The 16,359-nt window shown below is 47.7% G+C and overlaps 1 protein-coding gene across 1 annotated transcript in view; it reads right to left on the bottom strand.

Annotated features, from left to right (window-relative positions):
• SLC15A1 (solute carrier family 15 member 1) overlaps positions 1 to 8,293 on the bottom strand; it is a 43,054-nt gene extending 34,761 nt beyond the window's left edge. The window contains exon 1 of the mRNA XM_040991543.1: positions 8,290 to 8,293. Coding sequence (XP_040847477.1) covers positions 8,290 to 8,293 — 4 coding nt within the window. The remainder of the gene's footprint in view (positions 1 to 8,289) is intronic.
• Positions 8,294 to 16,359: the final 8,066 nt, after the last annotated feature.

Raw genomic sequence — 16,359 nt, 5'->3', positions numbered from 1 at the left:
AGTTAATGGCCAGTGTATTGGTCTTCCAGGACTGTTAGGCTAAGTACCTCCCCCAGACATGCCTTAAAATTAGGGAATATTTATTATCTCACACTTCTCAGGTCAGAAGTCTGGTTGCTTCTAAGCCTCTGAGGAGAGCGGGGAGGACTCTGTCCCTGGCTTCTGCCTGGTTTCCAGCCACCTTTTGTGTCCCTGGATTTGAAAAGTATCACTTCCATCCCAGCCTCCATCTGCACCCAGCAGTATATCCGGGCACAAGCCCACATCAAATGTCCTCAGTTTAAAAAGAGAATGTCATATGGAACCAGGATGACCACAACTTACAGAATGATTTCTGCAATTCCCCTATTTCCATGTAAGGCCACATCTGGAGGTTGGAGGTTCAGACTGCGAACATGTGAATTTCCGGGCTCCACAACAACCTGTAGCAGCAGCAGCAGCCAGAGCCATCTGCAATGCACAGCTTTCTGTTGCAGGCCACAGACATCATCTGCCTTTCAGCAAGGGGCCCACACGCAACTGCCCATCATCTTTGGCTTCAGGGGTGCAGGACGGCCACCTTCTGTGCATTTTCTGTTCCTGCGACTTACAGCATCTTGTCTCCCTCACTACAGATGTGTCACTCTGCACACCACTCCAGTTTTCTTCCAGAAAGAAATGATCTCCCCGGGTCCTGGGAGCCAAGTACCTTTGGACAGTGCCCAGACACTGTTTATCTCCATTCCACTTTTGGCCAAGAGAGCCTCAGAGTTAATGTGTAGCAAGATGCAAAGATCTTGGCCACAGCCCAAGTTCTGTGCTATGGGGCACACCAGGAACAGGTTCTCAGACGAAATGATTTTCCTCATGCTAAAACACCAACTCTCGTGCTCCAAATTACTTCTTAATTTCTATTGGAGAAGAGCACATTTTGTTTAAAACTTAGGGGCAGGCACTCTTGATGCACCTGACTGCTGAACATCAAAAGCCAATTGCATCCTCGGGTAGAAGAGACTGGAAAGCCATTCTCCAAGCAGATGGAGGACAGGGCCCGGCGCAGTGGCCTGGTGGCTAAAGTCCTCGCCTTGAATGTGCCAGGATCCCATATGGGCGCTGGTTCTAATCCTGGCAGTTCCACTTCTCATCTAGCTCCCTGCCTGTGGCCTGGAAAAGCAGTCGAGGACAGCCCAAAGCCTTGGGACCCTTCACCTGCGTGGGAGACCTGCAGGAGGCTCCTAGCTCCTGGCTTCGGATCAGTGCAGCACCTTTGCCGTCACTTGGGGAGTGAGTCATTGGATGGAAGATCTTCCTCCTTGTCTCTCCTCCTCTCTGTATCTCTGACTTTGCAATAAAAATAAATAAATCTTTTAAAAAAAGAGCGAGATGGGGACAGACATGAAGGGACAGTGCCCTCACCCTCCTCATGCAGTGGCACTTTCCCAGCAGGCATCAGAAACCAGTATATTATTAGCATCAGTATTAGTACAGACAGCATATCTAATCAACACAGGATGACACTGCATATTCTCACAGGATAACACAATGATAAAGACCCGGAAATGGCACCAGATTAAAAGGAATCAATACTGTGGTGTTTAGGGACAGTTTAGTTACAAGCGATTAAGGTACAGATGCCGCCTTTATAAGACCTTTCACTCTTACACGGTAAATCATTGATACAAAAAAATTTATTTATGATCACATTAGTACGGAGTTAGGCTATAGAAATACATACAGAACACACACTGAATAGTGCTGTCTCGATGGCATGTGCCTCCATCCTATAATCACAAATACGCATAAGCAAAGTTCTAGAAGCAGAATGTTGGTAAAATACCATGTGTCTTGTAGATTTTATTAGCTGTTATATTAAACTCTGCATACAAGTATTAGTAACGTGTTATTTCAGTTGTTACTGAAAATTTTGGATGGCAAAGAGGAACGGCTGGATCAAAAAAATCAATAAGAGGGCCCAACATGGTAGCCTAATGGCTAAAGTCCTCGTCTTGCATGCACTGGTATCCCATATGAACACCGGTTCTAATCCAGGAGGCTCGCTTCCCATCCAGCTCCCGGCTTGTGGCCTAGGAAAGCAGTTAAGGGTGGCCCAAAGCCTTGGGACCCTGAACCCGCGTGGCAGAACCGAGAGAGGCTCCTGGCTCCTGGCTTCGGATCAGCTCAGCACCAGCCATTGCGGACACTTCGGGAGTGAATCAGTACACAGAAGATCTTCCTCTCTGTCTCTCCTCCTCTGTTTACCTGCCTTTCCAATAAAAATAAAATAAATATTTTTTTAAAAGTCGTAAGAGTAGGAAAAGTTTAATGCTATGTGTAGAAAGATGCCTGGAAACTGTATCCACAGATGCATGGGCTAATATCAACGGAGAAAGAGCATTTTCTTTCTCTGATTGGAGGTAAGTTTACAGTCTGCCATGTCATGCTGAGTGTTTCTGACTATACCAATAGCTGAGAGCCTGATCTGCTATGCAAACAGGCTCATTGTGGATGAGGTCATATGGGGTAGGACACCCAGCAGAAGCAGCCTGAGAACAGGAGGAGAGGAGATAGGTGCACGAACAGGGAATGCCACGTGGGGATGGAGGCAACAACGCACCTGCAAGCCAAGAAATGCCAAGGCCTGCAGGAACCCTGGACGTGAAAAGAAAGCATAGAACTGCCTTTCCCAGGGGGCCTTCGTGGAGAGCCTGGCCCCAAGTCAGCTTTCCATGTTCACATACTCTACTTTCATGAATCCAACCACAAAGCAAAAACACTTCAAAACTACAGCACCTGTACCAAACATATGCAGAATTTTCCCCATGTCATTATTTCCCCCAAATAACCCAGCACAACCAGGTATGCAGTATTTGTCTCAAGCTGTATTTACCTACGATCAAGAGATGGCTTAAGGTAGACAACAGAATGTGTGTAGGTCACACACGATCACCATGTACCTTCTGCTGAAGACTGACACCTGCAGCTTTGATCTCTGCAGGGTCCTAGAACCATCCCCTCTAGATTCTGGGGGACAACTCCGTCTGGATTTTGGATTGTGAAAACACATTTCTGTGGCTTTAAGATGTCATAGGAAATGAATGGATTGTGTACCTCCGTGGGTTTTGGGCGAATGGGAAAGTTGGTTCCCTCAGAACGTATCAACTGTGCATCATGAAATAACAGGCCTGGTATGAGGGACTCCATTTTGAGCTAGCTCCACCTTATGTGAGGTACCTTCTCTTCACTGCTTGGAAGAAAGCTTGAGCCCTTAGCTGGGTTTTTCAAGCATGATTAGGAGAATCATGAGTTTCATCTGGAACAGCAACAAAAGCTTCAAAGTGAGTACTTTTCATTCCGTTCCACATTAGCCAGTTCCCCTGAACTCCTCACAGTTTGTAGTTTTGACTTTATAAACCCCACTGTTCTGCAATGCAGGATCAAGAGCCCAGTTTAAGGACCTTGAATGGACTTTCTTATGTCAGTACCTTTGATGAATTTGTTAGCATTCACTGTGATTCCTGAGTCAAAATTTCCTTGAGGGCATCTGCTTGCTGTCATAAACTCTCCATGCTGACTGGATGGCTCCAAACAGCTTTCCGATGAGAAACTGCTTCTGGCAGTCTGGGTGTGTTGGACAGTGGTGAGCCTTGGTAGTTTCCGGTATAGATCCCTGGGAGGAACTAGACCTTTCTCCTTCCGACTTCTCTGTGGAAGACTTTGTCCCTTTTGCACTCAGCTATGGCACTTTCCAGCTCATGGATTCTCTCTTAACCCTGTACCACCTGCTGATGTTAGCTGCACTTGTAAACCAGGGGACAGAGTTACAAAACAGTGACCCCCTGGCTCTCTGTGTTGCAATCCCAGTTTTATGAGGCAATTATGTCAACTCATCTCCTAATAATATTGCTTCTTTCCTTGTCACCACACAAGAATGTGCAGATGTTCCTCAGACCTCACCCTTGTTTTTATTTCCTTATCAGCTCACCTGGGACACCCACCCACCTTCTCTCTTGCAAGCAGCAGCATCATCATAAGACAGCTGCATTATAAGACACGGCATACAGCTGACTGGGGAGACTCAGCTCCAAGGTCCTCTGTCACTAGGACCTGTACCCTAGGTGCTGTCCATTTCACTAGGGCAGTCTCCTAGGAGCTTGTCCTTAGCTAGTAACTGAACAAGTCCTGTATCTGATTTTATTCTACCTGAGATGATTCAGGAACTTGAAAGGCAGTAGGAAAATTCTTAATGAAGAAACGCCAGGGATCAGAAAATGGAACGATTCTACCCAGGACATTCCTGGAGGTGAAGGGTCTCATACACACACACAAAATGTAACATGAGGATAGCAAATGCTCTGACTCTAAAAGACAATACCAGCCACTGTTTTTACTGGCTTCATGGAATGCAGTTGTAACTCAAAGTGGCCTTGTGTTTCTGGGCTTCAGCTCTTGCCCACTGAGGACCAGTGTCTCTTGCAGACAGGATTGTGTCTTAGGTAAATAAATACCTTCATAAATTTAAATGATTTAGGCTCACCCCTTCTGTCTTTATGGGGCCACCTTTGTTCTTCACTCCCATTCATTTTCGCCTTCCACCATCCTTCGGATAGTATCTATAGGTTGACTTCCAAAACTTACCAATGAATGTGCCTTGGCCTTGGACTGGTAGGCTTCGCTACATCATCCTAGGATCTAAATTTTGGGCATAACAGTAACATCTGTACATGGGGAAAAGTCAGGAAAGAAAGTCCTGTGGTTGACAGGGACTTGGTGCTTTGGTTCTCCAAGTGTGGTCCTTGGACTGGCAGCATCAGCATCACTGGGGGACCTTGTCTAAATGGGCATCCTTGAGTTCCCCCAAGTTGAGCCAGAGACTCAAGCAGTCTGCTAGAACAAGCCCCAACCAGGCCAGTTTCAAAGCCATCAACTTAGAGCAACAGCAGCTGAAGGAAGCCAACTGTGTAAGTTTCCCTCCTCCCACTGCCAGCCAGAAAAAAATGGTCCCTTTAGACCACTTTAGAGATCAAGTTTAGAGATCAAAGTCCCCTCCCCAGCACCGGCCCTTTAGCATATAGGGAGCTCATCTCTAGCATGCAGCAGTGACACCAGCTCTCCTGACCCATCACCACTGTGCTTTGGTTGACCCAAGAGCTTCCAGGAAGAGGAAGACTGTGGAGGGGATTCTAAGTGGCCAGCTGTGAGGCTTCTTCACAGCTCTGGTCCATCATTCCATACTTGGGCAAGGGTCAGAGTGGGAAAATCCCTCAGAAACACACACTTGGCAAAGGGGAACAGAAGCTTGTTTTCCAGATCCTGCAGCCTCCTACCTAATGCCCAAATAACTGGCAAAGAAAATAAAGGAGCCAAGGTCTTCCAAGGTCAAAGCATGAGATGTACCGTGTAAGTGCAGGAGATGCAATGTAGACTCTTGCTAAGCTTTTAGGTTGGGGAGCGGGGTGATGTAGAGGAAAGAGATCAGCTGCCAATGGCCTTGGTGGCATCGCGCTTTTTTCTCCCCTCACTGGAGCTTCTCTCCAGCCTGCTGAAGTGGTCACTAGAGATCTGAGAGAACCCCACGTTCTTGGGGGGATAGCTTCTCTCACCCTGACTCTGTGACGGGTGAGTAGACAGTTGACAGCAAAGCTCAGAGCTAACACTGCCACAGAGAACACAGGTATTCCCTGGCTAGCCCGTGGCGGGAAAGGCTGCTAACCTGAGTTTTCAAAGGCTTTGTGCTCAGGATCCCAACTGTGGCACCACAGCCAGGGTTGACCAAGCACTGCCACGCCCAAAGCAGCTACTGTCCTGTTTGCTATTAGGGGATCCTTGCAGCTTCTGTTCCACATTGCTGCTAATTGGCATCCTGGCCCTTGCTTTCGCAGTCATTCAGATCCACAGCTCTGAGATGCCCAGGGAGCCTCCTGCCTGGACACCCCAACACCCCAGATATCTGCTGCCTTCAGTTCTGGGAGGCCCCAAAACAGGTCTGGCTTCACCTGAGGGCTAAGATCTGTTCTAGAGAGGGTGAGACACTGCCATTTCTTCATTTAAAAAAAGCACATAAATGACCATTTTTACTTCCTAACACAACCTTGAAAAGTTGGGGCTTCAGAAAAAAACAACCCAGTTTCTGATTGAAAATGTTTCAGGCCCAGCACAATGGCTCAATGGCTAAATCCTCACCTTACATGTGCTGCTGGAATCCCATATGGGCGCCAATTTGTGTCCCTCCTGCTCCACTTCCCATCCAGCTCCCTGTTTGTGGCCTGGGAAAACAGTGGAGAGTGGCCCAAAGCCTTGGGACCCTGCACCCATGTAGGAAACCTGGAAGAAGCTCCTGGATCCTGGCTTTGGATCAGCTCATCACTGCCCGTTGCAGCCACTTGGGGAGTGAGCCAGTAGATGGAAGATCTTTCTCTCTCCTTTTCTTCTTCTCTCTGTAAATCTGCGTTTCTCATAAAAATAAATAAATTGAAAGAAAGAAAGAAAGAGAAAGAAATAGAGAGAGAGAGAGAGAAAGAAAGAAAGAAAGAAAGAGAGAGAAAGAAAGAGAGAAAGAAAGAAAGAAAGAAAGAAAGAAAGAAAGAAAGAAAGAAAGAAAGAAAGAAAGAAAGAAAGAAAGAAAGAAAGAAAGAAAGACTGGCAGCAGCACTGTGGTGTAGCAGGTTAAGCCACTGCCTTGATGCTAGCATCCCACATGGGTGTTGGTTTGAGACTCGGCTGCTTCCCTACCTCTGATCCAGCTCCCTGCTAATGCACATGGGAAAAGTAGTGGAAGACGGCCCAGGTGCCTGAAGAAGCTCAGAGCACCTGGCTTCAGTTTGGCACACTGGTGGCTACCACAGCCATTTGGAAAGTGAACCAGAGGATGGAAGAGCTCTGTCTCTCATATTCTTTTTAACTGTGCATCTCAAAGAAATAAGGACTATACCTTTTTTAAAAAGAGAAAGAATGCCCGGTGCAATGGCCAACAGCTAAAGTCCTCCCCTTGCATGCACCATGATCTCATGTGTACCAGTTCATGTCCTGGTGGCCCCACTTCCCATCCAGCTTCCTGCTTGTGCCCTGGGAAAGCACCCAAGGGAGACCCAGGAAAAGCTCCTGGCTCCTGGTTTCAGATCGGCTCAGCTCTGGCTGTTGTGGTCACTTGGGGAGCGAATCGGCGGTCAGAAAATCTTCCTGTCTGTCTCTCTTTCTCTCTATATATCTCACTTTTCCAATAAAAATAAATCTTTACAGAGATAAAGAGAGATAAAGATGTGCTAATTGTAGGTCCCAGAATTCCAGTTTACTACAGCAACTACCCAGGTATTTAGTGCCTGAAGGCCAAACTAAATACTTTGGAGCAGCTTCTAGGAAAGTTCCCTAGTGAAAAGTGAATGGGGTTGGAGGGCAGGACCCAGACTGCCACCTGTATGCTGCTGGGAACCCGCTGTGGACCAGCTCCACCCTGCACGGCAGTTGCCACATCTCTGTAGAACAAGCACATTTAGCTGGGAGGAAAAGTCCAAGGCAGGTGTCACTCCATGCCCCTACTTGGAACTGTCTCCTAGTGTGGTGTCAGGGGACAGCGTGCGACTTTGGGATTGAGCCATGTGGCCAGCAGGGCGCACACATCACCTCACCCGACTAGGGCAGTCACTGCCATTTCCATTAGTGAGGCAAGATCATGGAACTGAGCTCCCGGCGTAAGCTCACGCTCCCCTCCACTGGCCACAGCTGCTACTCAGTTCTCAGGCTGGCCTCCCCATCAGGCTGCGCTGCCCTCCCCATCAGCTCTGCGTTAGATCCTCTCCTATCTGCTGTGCTCACTCTGTACTCATCAGCAACACCTACCTAACTTCCTGCCTCTTCCTACATTCCCTGGGTTAGGAGGAGAACCTAAAGGAGGAGTGATGGGGCGCGCCAGGATTTGGCCCAATTCCTCTTGCATCAGATCTTTCTGCAGAGCGCGCGGCTGAGAGTCCACTACGGCACGATCCAGTCAAGTTGTAAGGCGGCTGGACGGGAACCAAGGACCGAGACTTGCCCCGCAGGCGGGCAGATCGAGTCCTTTCGGTCTCCAGCCCGTGCGCCGCTGGAGCACCGAGACCACCCCGCAGCGAAGAGGTGCCTTCCCCAAATCCCTGAGACTATCCCGCAGCGAAATCAGCCTCACCAGCTCCCCGGTCCCAGTGAATCCCAAATGGCCACGCGCACCAGCCCTGCCGCTCTGAGCGCAGGTGGCCCCGCTGCACCCAGGATGGCGCCCCTGCGCCCAGGGCTTTCAAGCCGCCAGAAGGTGACCCGCCCGGCGCTTCCCGGTGCACTTACCCATGGTGGCTGCTCCGAGGGACCACGGCCACCGGCGAATGGTGAGCAGAAGCCCGACTCCTTAGATTTTGTTTCCAGGACCTGCTCAGCCAGGTACCTAGGGGAGAGCAGGATTGCAAAAGAGGCGGGGCTGACTCGGACTCCACCCCCCACCCGAGATGGCGGAATGATAGTTAACGCCCCCTCCCCCACCGCCTGGAAGTCTTGCCTGGGGCCACCCTGGCCCCAAGGCGTTTGAGGAGAAAAAGACTCCAGGACCTGCCATCCTGCCCTCCTCCAACTGCCCCCATCTTCCCAAACAAGAGCATGGATCAGTTGTCTGGAGGGCTTGTACAGGTTGTCAGGTCTGCCCCTGACTCAACAGGTGGGGATGAGCCAGGAAACTGACAATCTGAGGTGATGCTGATGCCTCCTGGCTTCGGGGACCTCCCAGTACCTGCATGTACCGGGTGGCAAAACTTGCAGGAACACCAGGCACCTGCCAGTGACATAGCATGGGCAGAACACCATGTCATCTGCAAAGGGCCATTTGTATATTTCTTTTTTTTTTTTTTTTTTAAGATTTATTTATTTATTCATTGGAAAGTCAGATATACAGAGAGGAAGATCTTCTATCTGATGATTCACTCCCCAAGTGAGCGCAATGACCAATGCTATGCCGATCTGAAGCCAGGATCCAGGAACCTCTTCTGGGTCTCCCACATGGGTGCAGGGTCCCAAGGTCTTGGGCCATCCTCAACTGTTTTCCCAGGCCACAAGCAGGGAGCTGGATGGGAAGTGGAGCTGCTGGGATTAGAACTGACGCCCATATGGGATCCTGGCACATTCAAGCCAAGGACTTTAGCCGCTAGGCCACGCCGCCAGGCCCCATTTGTATATTTCTAACATCATGCACGGACCATACAAAATTGTCAAATTAAAAATTAGCCTGCTATAGATTTATTGAGTTTCAATTTCCCCTGCAGTTGCCCTGGCAGGGCCAGACAAAATGATTTCAGTCCATGGCAGGTGGATTGGTGGATCCCCAAGCCCTGATAGAGTTTGAACTGCCGAAAACCTCTCCGGAAGATTCTACATTTCCTTTCATTAACAGAACAAGGGCCAGGCATGTGCAGCAGTGGCTGAGACCCTGCTTGGGATGCCCACATCCCAGGTGGAATGACTGGCACTGAATCCTGGCTCCGCTTCCATTCCAGCTGCCTGCTAATACACCTGGGAAGGCAGCTGTGGATGGCCCAAAGGCTTGGGCCTCTGCCATCCATGTGGGAGACCCAGCTAGGGTTCCCAGCTCCTGGCCAAGCCTTGACGGTTGGAGGCATTTGGTGAGAGAACCAGGAGATGGAAAACGCTCTGTCTTTTAAATAAAGAAAAACAAATGATAGAGAATCAAGATGGCAGAATAAGGTAAGGATATGTTTAAACAGACAGAGAAACATTAGCCAGTGTGAAGCAGAGAGGACATATTCCAGGAAACAGGAGAGGACAGAACAACAGTAAAAGTGTACCTGGAGACTGACTGACACATGAAAGCAGTGGACACAATGGTGTGGTGTTGCAGTGACTGATACACCAGCGGTATTCAGCTAACCGCGATCTGAACTCCACCAGCAGCCAGAACTCCACCAGCAACAAGGTGAAAAGGGACATTTACCGGGAGCTCAGGATGTGAACCCTGACAAAGAATGGTCCTGCTGTCCTGTTTGATTTGACCAGGAGCAGAGACAGAGCAGCAGGTCCCAGAGGAGCACTGCAGGAACAAGGTTGATTTCGCAGCCTAGTCCGCCACCTAGAGCCAAATCGAGCACCATTTTGTAGGGTGTGAAAAAACAAGACTGCAGGGACAACAGTGAGATGTGCATGCGCTGAGCTGTGAGTGAACTCATTGACCTCAGTGCATTGCAGTGGTTGCACAGAGAAAATACTACTGATAATGGCATCGTACATGTCAAAATAGGTCTGTGTGGCCCTCAGACCTAATGGCAAACAGGTTCCGGCAAGATCAGCACCATCAACAACCTAGCTATATGGGACACCTGGTGTCTTCCCTAATCCTGGGACCTGCTCCTACTGGCAGTGGGAGAAAGGTTGCAGAGACAATGGTGCAGCCTCAACACGGTATAACAGGAGGTGGAGACTGGTGAGCCAGGAGCTGGGACTACAGAGACCATCGTGGAAATCTAACATAAGAACCCAGACCTGGAACTCACTGGAGGGAGTGGCACAAGTGGCTGCAAGCAAAGAGCTGTGTACCAACTGCAATAAGTGAAATCGTACTGAGACCTGTGGGTGACACAGCTTAGAAACCTGCCCCAAGGAGAAGAATCTGCTAACCAGAAGTACAATGACCAACAGCAAAAGAAGAGACAGAGGCACAACGAATATTACTGAAGACTTCCTGTAAAGGAGCAAAAGCTTTTGCCAACCTCAGAGTTCAGTGAGGAAGACATCAAGAAAATGAGGATATGGAATTCAAAACACGTGTTGTAAAGCTTCTTATCAACAACAAGAAGCACGTAAAGCGGGAGTTCAAAGAATTCAAGGAATATGTCACACTGGAAATGAGTCAAATGAAAGCTGATATATCAGAAATGAAGAATACAGTGGAGCAAATTAAAAGTACAGTGGAGAGTTTCCAAAATAGAATGAAGGAGGCAGAAGAAAGAATCTCATTTTGAAATTTCCTGACCCCAAGGAGAAGCAAACAAAAAGCTGGAAGCAGAGTTGGATCAGGCCAAAAAAAGTATTCAAGAATTGAAAGACACTATTAAGAGGCCTAATATAAGTCATGGGAGTCCCAGAAGGTGCAGAAAGAGAAATTGGTTTTACAAATATATTTAATGAGATAATAAAAGGAAAAGTTCCCTAATCTGGAGAAAGAATTGGGAAACAACATCCAGGAGGGGCACAGAACTCCTAACAGGGTTGACCAAAAGCGATCTTTATCACGACACATGATCCTCAAGTTCTCTTCAATCAGACATAAGGAAAAGATCCTTAAATGTGCACGTGAAAAAATCAATTGACATATAAAGGAATGCCAATTAAACTCACAGGAGACCTCTCACAGGAAACTCTACAGGCCAGAAGAGAATGGAATAACATATTCCAGACTAAAAAAGGAAAAAATTGTCAGCCCAGGATAACGTACCCAGTAAAACTTGATTTTTTTTTGTTTCATCTCTTCAAAACTGATTAAATTCTTCGATGACTCATAGATCATAAGGAAGCATCATTTTCTTCAAGAAGGTTCTTGATTTTCTTTTTCACTTCTTCAGGGACACATTAGTCATTCAGTAGCATGTTATTTAACTCCATGGTGTTGTTCATTTCTTTTTTCTTTCTGTTGTTGATTTTGTTTTGTGGCTTTTCATTTAAGTGGATGTATAGTAACTGTGTAATGTAGACTATCATATCCAGATGTGAAGGTACAATGCAAAGGTGGACTTCCAATGAAAACATTTATTATATCTTGACAAGAGGAAGCTGAACTCTCTGCCATTGTCCATGCCTGCAATGACGGATTTATGACTGTTTATGAAGAACTATACAATAGTAATAATACAGGGGAACTCAGTGAAGCGGGGAGGGGATTCGGGAGAGGGTAAGGGAAATCCCAGGGCCTATGGAACTGTATCATAAAATGATAATAAAAAAGGATATGAAATAAAAAATAAATGATAATTAAACTAATTGAAAATGATAAAACAAAATTGACAATTCCATAGCAATGATCTCAGACCATCTTCTTGCTTTCTTATTGACTTGAGGCAGTCCCTGCTCTGTGAACACAGAAAGAAACATTAAAATGTAAAATCAGGGCCCAGCACAGCAACCTAGTGGCTAAAGTCCTTACCTTGCACGTGCCAGGATCCCAAATGGGCACTGGCTTGTGTCCTGGCTGCTCCACTTCCATTCCAACTCCCTGCTTTTGGCCTGGGAAGGCAGTAGAGGATGAACCAAGGCTTTGAGACCCTGTACCAAGTGGGAAGATGCTCCTGGCTCCTGGCTTCAGATCAGTTCAGCTTCAACCATTGTGGCCACTTGGGGAGTGAAACAGCAGATGGAAGATATTTCTCTCTGTCTCCCTCCTCCCTGTAAATCTGACTTTCCAATAAAAATAAATAAATCTTAAAAACAAAACAGGAAATCAGGAGAGTTATATGGGCTTTTGGGGGGGATTGTGATTTGTAAACTGGGAATAGTAATTCAGAAATAGACTGGAGTTGTATATATTAATACCAGTTTCTATAACATGCCCCGGATACTCACCACCCAGGATATTCCACCCCGCCACACGTGGTTCCTTGATACTTGAGGGGCAAGGACATAAGTGACTCTCCCTCTAGACTCCCCAAATGCAGCCTCCCCCATGACCCAGGCCTCTGGTTTCTGCAGCCCTTTGATCAAGATCAGGCAGCCACATGAGGGCCAGGACTGAGGGTTGGCTGCACTGGGCTAGGCTGTAGTCACTACTAGTGTAACTTGGAATTGGGGGTGGATCAGGACTGGCCAGACTACAGCACCCACTGGCAAATGCTGAGGTGATGTAGGCCAGTCCAGACTGGCGCACAGCACCCAAGCAGCACATGTGAGAACCAGGGAGTAGGGTGGAATATAAACCTGGTAGTGGGGCTGCGTGGGGCTCCTCTGTTGGACCACCACTCCCAGAAGTGAGCATGAGAGTTGGGATGGAGATAGACTAGGCTGGACCAGAGAAAAGCCAGGCTGGGCAGACTGTACCTACTGGTGCATGCATAAGCCAGGGTGGGTGTGGGTTGGTTGGGCTTTGCCACAGTATCAACTAGCACATGCTGGCAGAGGGGGCAAATCTGTCATGTTAAACTGCAGTACCATCTGGAGAGTGCAAGATCCAGAAATGGGAGTGGGCCCAATAGGGAAACAGTAGGCACCTCCCTCTTGGGCTGCCACTCCTACTGGTGAGAATGAGAACCAGGACTGGGACAGGCATGGCTAGACAGAGAGTGGAACACACCAGCACATGTGTGGCCTAGATAGTGGGACTAATTGGGTTGAACTAGGCTTCAGTGCCATTGACATGCATAGAGCTGAATGGGAGGTAGGACAGACAGGATCCATCTGCCATACTTACTGCCAAGCACAAGAACCAAGGCAGGAGGCAGGCCTGGTAGGAATTCTTATGGGTTGCTCCAACTAAGCTATAACTCCCACTGGTTTGCATGAGGGCCAAGTGTGCGGTGGGCAGGATCGGGCTGGGTTGCAAACACCCATTGATTTGTGTAGAAGGCAGAACTGACCCAGCAATTGCAACTAATAGTATGTGCATAGGCCGATTTGGGCAATGGACTGTGCTGGACCTTGTATTGGCAAGCACACAGAGATCACCTCAGATGAAGTTTCTTTGGGGATCTGCCCAACTGAACCACTGGACTCAGAACCCCATCCATGAAGAGAATTCAGGTTCCAGAGTCTGACTGTGGAGTGCATGTGTCAGAGCTGGGCCTCCTCAGTTGCTTAGACAGAGCAGGTGGACAGCATATCCAGGTGCACATGCAGTATACTGGAGCCTGCATAGGACACCTGGTACCATAACAGAGCTCAGAGAACAGAATAAATTGATCAACTACTCCAGCAGAGTTTGCAGTGAATACCTGGGCAAATGGAGATGCTAAGGTGGACTATGTCAGCCGGTGCATTCTGGAGATATTTCATCTTGCTTGGAGTGGCAAGATTAGCAGCAATACAGAACTGTTGAGCCATCAAAACCACTTGAGCAGCACTCTTGGAACATGGCCCACATTAGGGGCCCTGAGATGGTTGGGTAGCTGGGTGGGGCTTCTCAACCTTATCTCTCTTCTGCCCCTAGATAAATGAAGGAAAAAGAAGAATGTAAAAACTATGGTCTTGGGTCCAGCGGGTAGCCTAGCGGCTAAAGGTACTTCCATGGAAGGTGCAGGGATCCCACATGGGTGCTGGTTCTAATCCCAGCAGCTCCACTTTCCATCCAGCTCCCTGCTTGTGGCCTGGGGAAGTAGTCAAGGACGACCCAATGCCTTGGGATCCTGCACCTGCGTGGGAGACCTGGAGGAAGTTCCTGGCTCCTGACTTTGGATTAGTGTAGCACCTGCCATTGTGGTTACTTGAGGAGTGAATTATCCGACAGATCTTCCTCTCTGTCTCTCTTCTTCTATGTATATTTGGCTTTGCAATAAAAATAAATAAGTCTTACAAAAGAAAAGAAAACAAAACAAAACAAAGATCTCACCCACTTTCCTTTAGTCCTTGACCCTTCGCACCCTAATCAAATATGTAAAAATTATCCAACATAAAATGTATACAATTAAAAAAACCTGTTGAACTATCAAAACCTGTTGAGTAGGACCCTCAGCACATGCCCCACAGCTAGGACCTTGGGGTGGTGTCAGGTGGCTGTCCTCCATCCCGGGTACAGAGGCATTTGGGACGCTGAGTGTGGCTTCTCCTCTCATCTCCCCCATTGCCAGATACAGCAAAGAAAAACAAAATATGGAAATAATGGTCTCACCCACCTTCCTGTAGTCCTTGACTGATCCTTATCATGATAATCAACTATGTAAAATCATCAAAAATAAAAATAGTTATCTTAAAAAAAATCAGGTAGCCATATGATAAGATCTGCTTAACATTCCTGCATTTCTTTCCACCTTGGTGGGGGAAGAGGACAAAACCTATCAAGTTTGAAAACACTATTCTTTTGAAATGTTACTCTTTGAAAAGTTATTTTAGGCCTATGCATGTGCCCATTTCTTTGACTCCTTATCCTCACAGCATCCCAAGACCCTAAACCTACAAAAGGCGCAGCCTGCTGAAACACTGGGGCTTCTGCCACCTGCTGCTTCACTTTGGGCTTATTTCTTTGCTCTGGCAACTCTTTCCCAGCAATACTCATTCGACCACCTACCATAGGCCAGGAAAAGCACAAATTGAGTCTACAGGAATGCACTCAACAAAAACCTTAGTTCCGGGCCTAGTGCCATGGCCTAGCGGATAAAGTCCTTGCCTTGAACACCCTGGGCTCCCTATGGGTGTCAATTCTAATCCCAGTAGTCTCTCTTCCCATCCAGCTCCCTGCTTACAGCCTGTGAAAGCAGTCGAGGACGGCCCAAAGCTTTGGGACCCTGCACCCATGTGGGAGACCCAGAAGAGGCTCTGGGCTCCTGACTTTGGATCAGTTCAGCTCCGGCCAATGCGGCTGCTCAGGGAGTAAATCATCAGACGGAAGATCTTCCTCTCTGTATATCTGACTTTGCAATAAAATAAATAAATCTTAAAAACAAATACAAAAAAACTTGATTCCAATATGGTAGTGGGGTACCAGTAGCCAGGACATCCCTGACAGTAGCAGCAGGAGAGAGGAAAGGACCTTCAGAAGCTCCTTAAAATTCAGCATAGGATGTGGCCTGTGACATAAATTTACAGTCTTGATTAAAAAAAAAAAACGCTGAATTTATTTGAAACAGTTTTTTGTTTAAAGATGTATTTTTTTTTATTGGAAAGGCAGATTTATAGAGGGAAGGAGACAGAGGGAAAGATCTTTCATCTGCCATTTCACTTTCCAAGTGGCCACAATGGCCAGAGATTAGCTGATCTGAAGCTAGGAGCCAGGAGCTTCTTCAGATCTCCCACATAGGTGCAGCATCCCAAGGCTTTGGGCTGTCCTCAACTGCTTTCCCAGGCCACAAGCTGGGAGCTCGATGGGAAGTAGAGCAGCCAGGACATGAACCAGCGCCTGAATGGCATCCCAGCAGCTGCAAGATGAGCATTTAGTGACTCAGCCATCACACTACTGTGCCAGGCCCTATTTGAAATAGTTAACAGAGAGAGACAGATCTTCCACAGGCTGTATCTTAAATGCGAAGTGCCACAAAGCTATCCCCGCCCTGCCCAGGGCTCGTCTAAACTTATTGCAGAATGACAATTGTGTACAATTATTTTTTGCTCTTTCCATAAATAGAGGTGAGGAAGTATCTGAGAGCTTTTCCTTCCCCTGCCTCCAAGTGGCAAACAAGTGGCTTTGCCTAGAACAGTAGCGTTCTGCCTAGAACAAACTGC

The sequence above is a fragment of the Ochotona curzoniae genome, unplaced genomic scaffold, assembly GCF_017591425.1.
Source record: "Ochotona curzoniae isolate NIBS_2020 unplaced genomic scaffold, NIBS_Ocur_1.0 contig_64, whole genome shotgun sequence".
Lineage (NCBI taxonomy): Eukaryota > Metazoa > Chordata > Mammalia > Lagomorpha > Ochotonidae > Ochotona > Ochotona curzoniae.
This window is presented reverse-complemented; position numbering and strand designations above follow the sequence as displayed.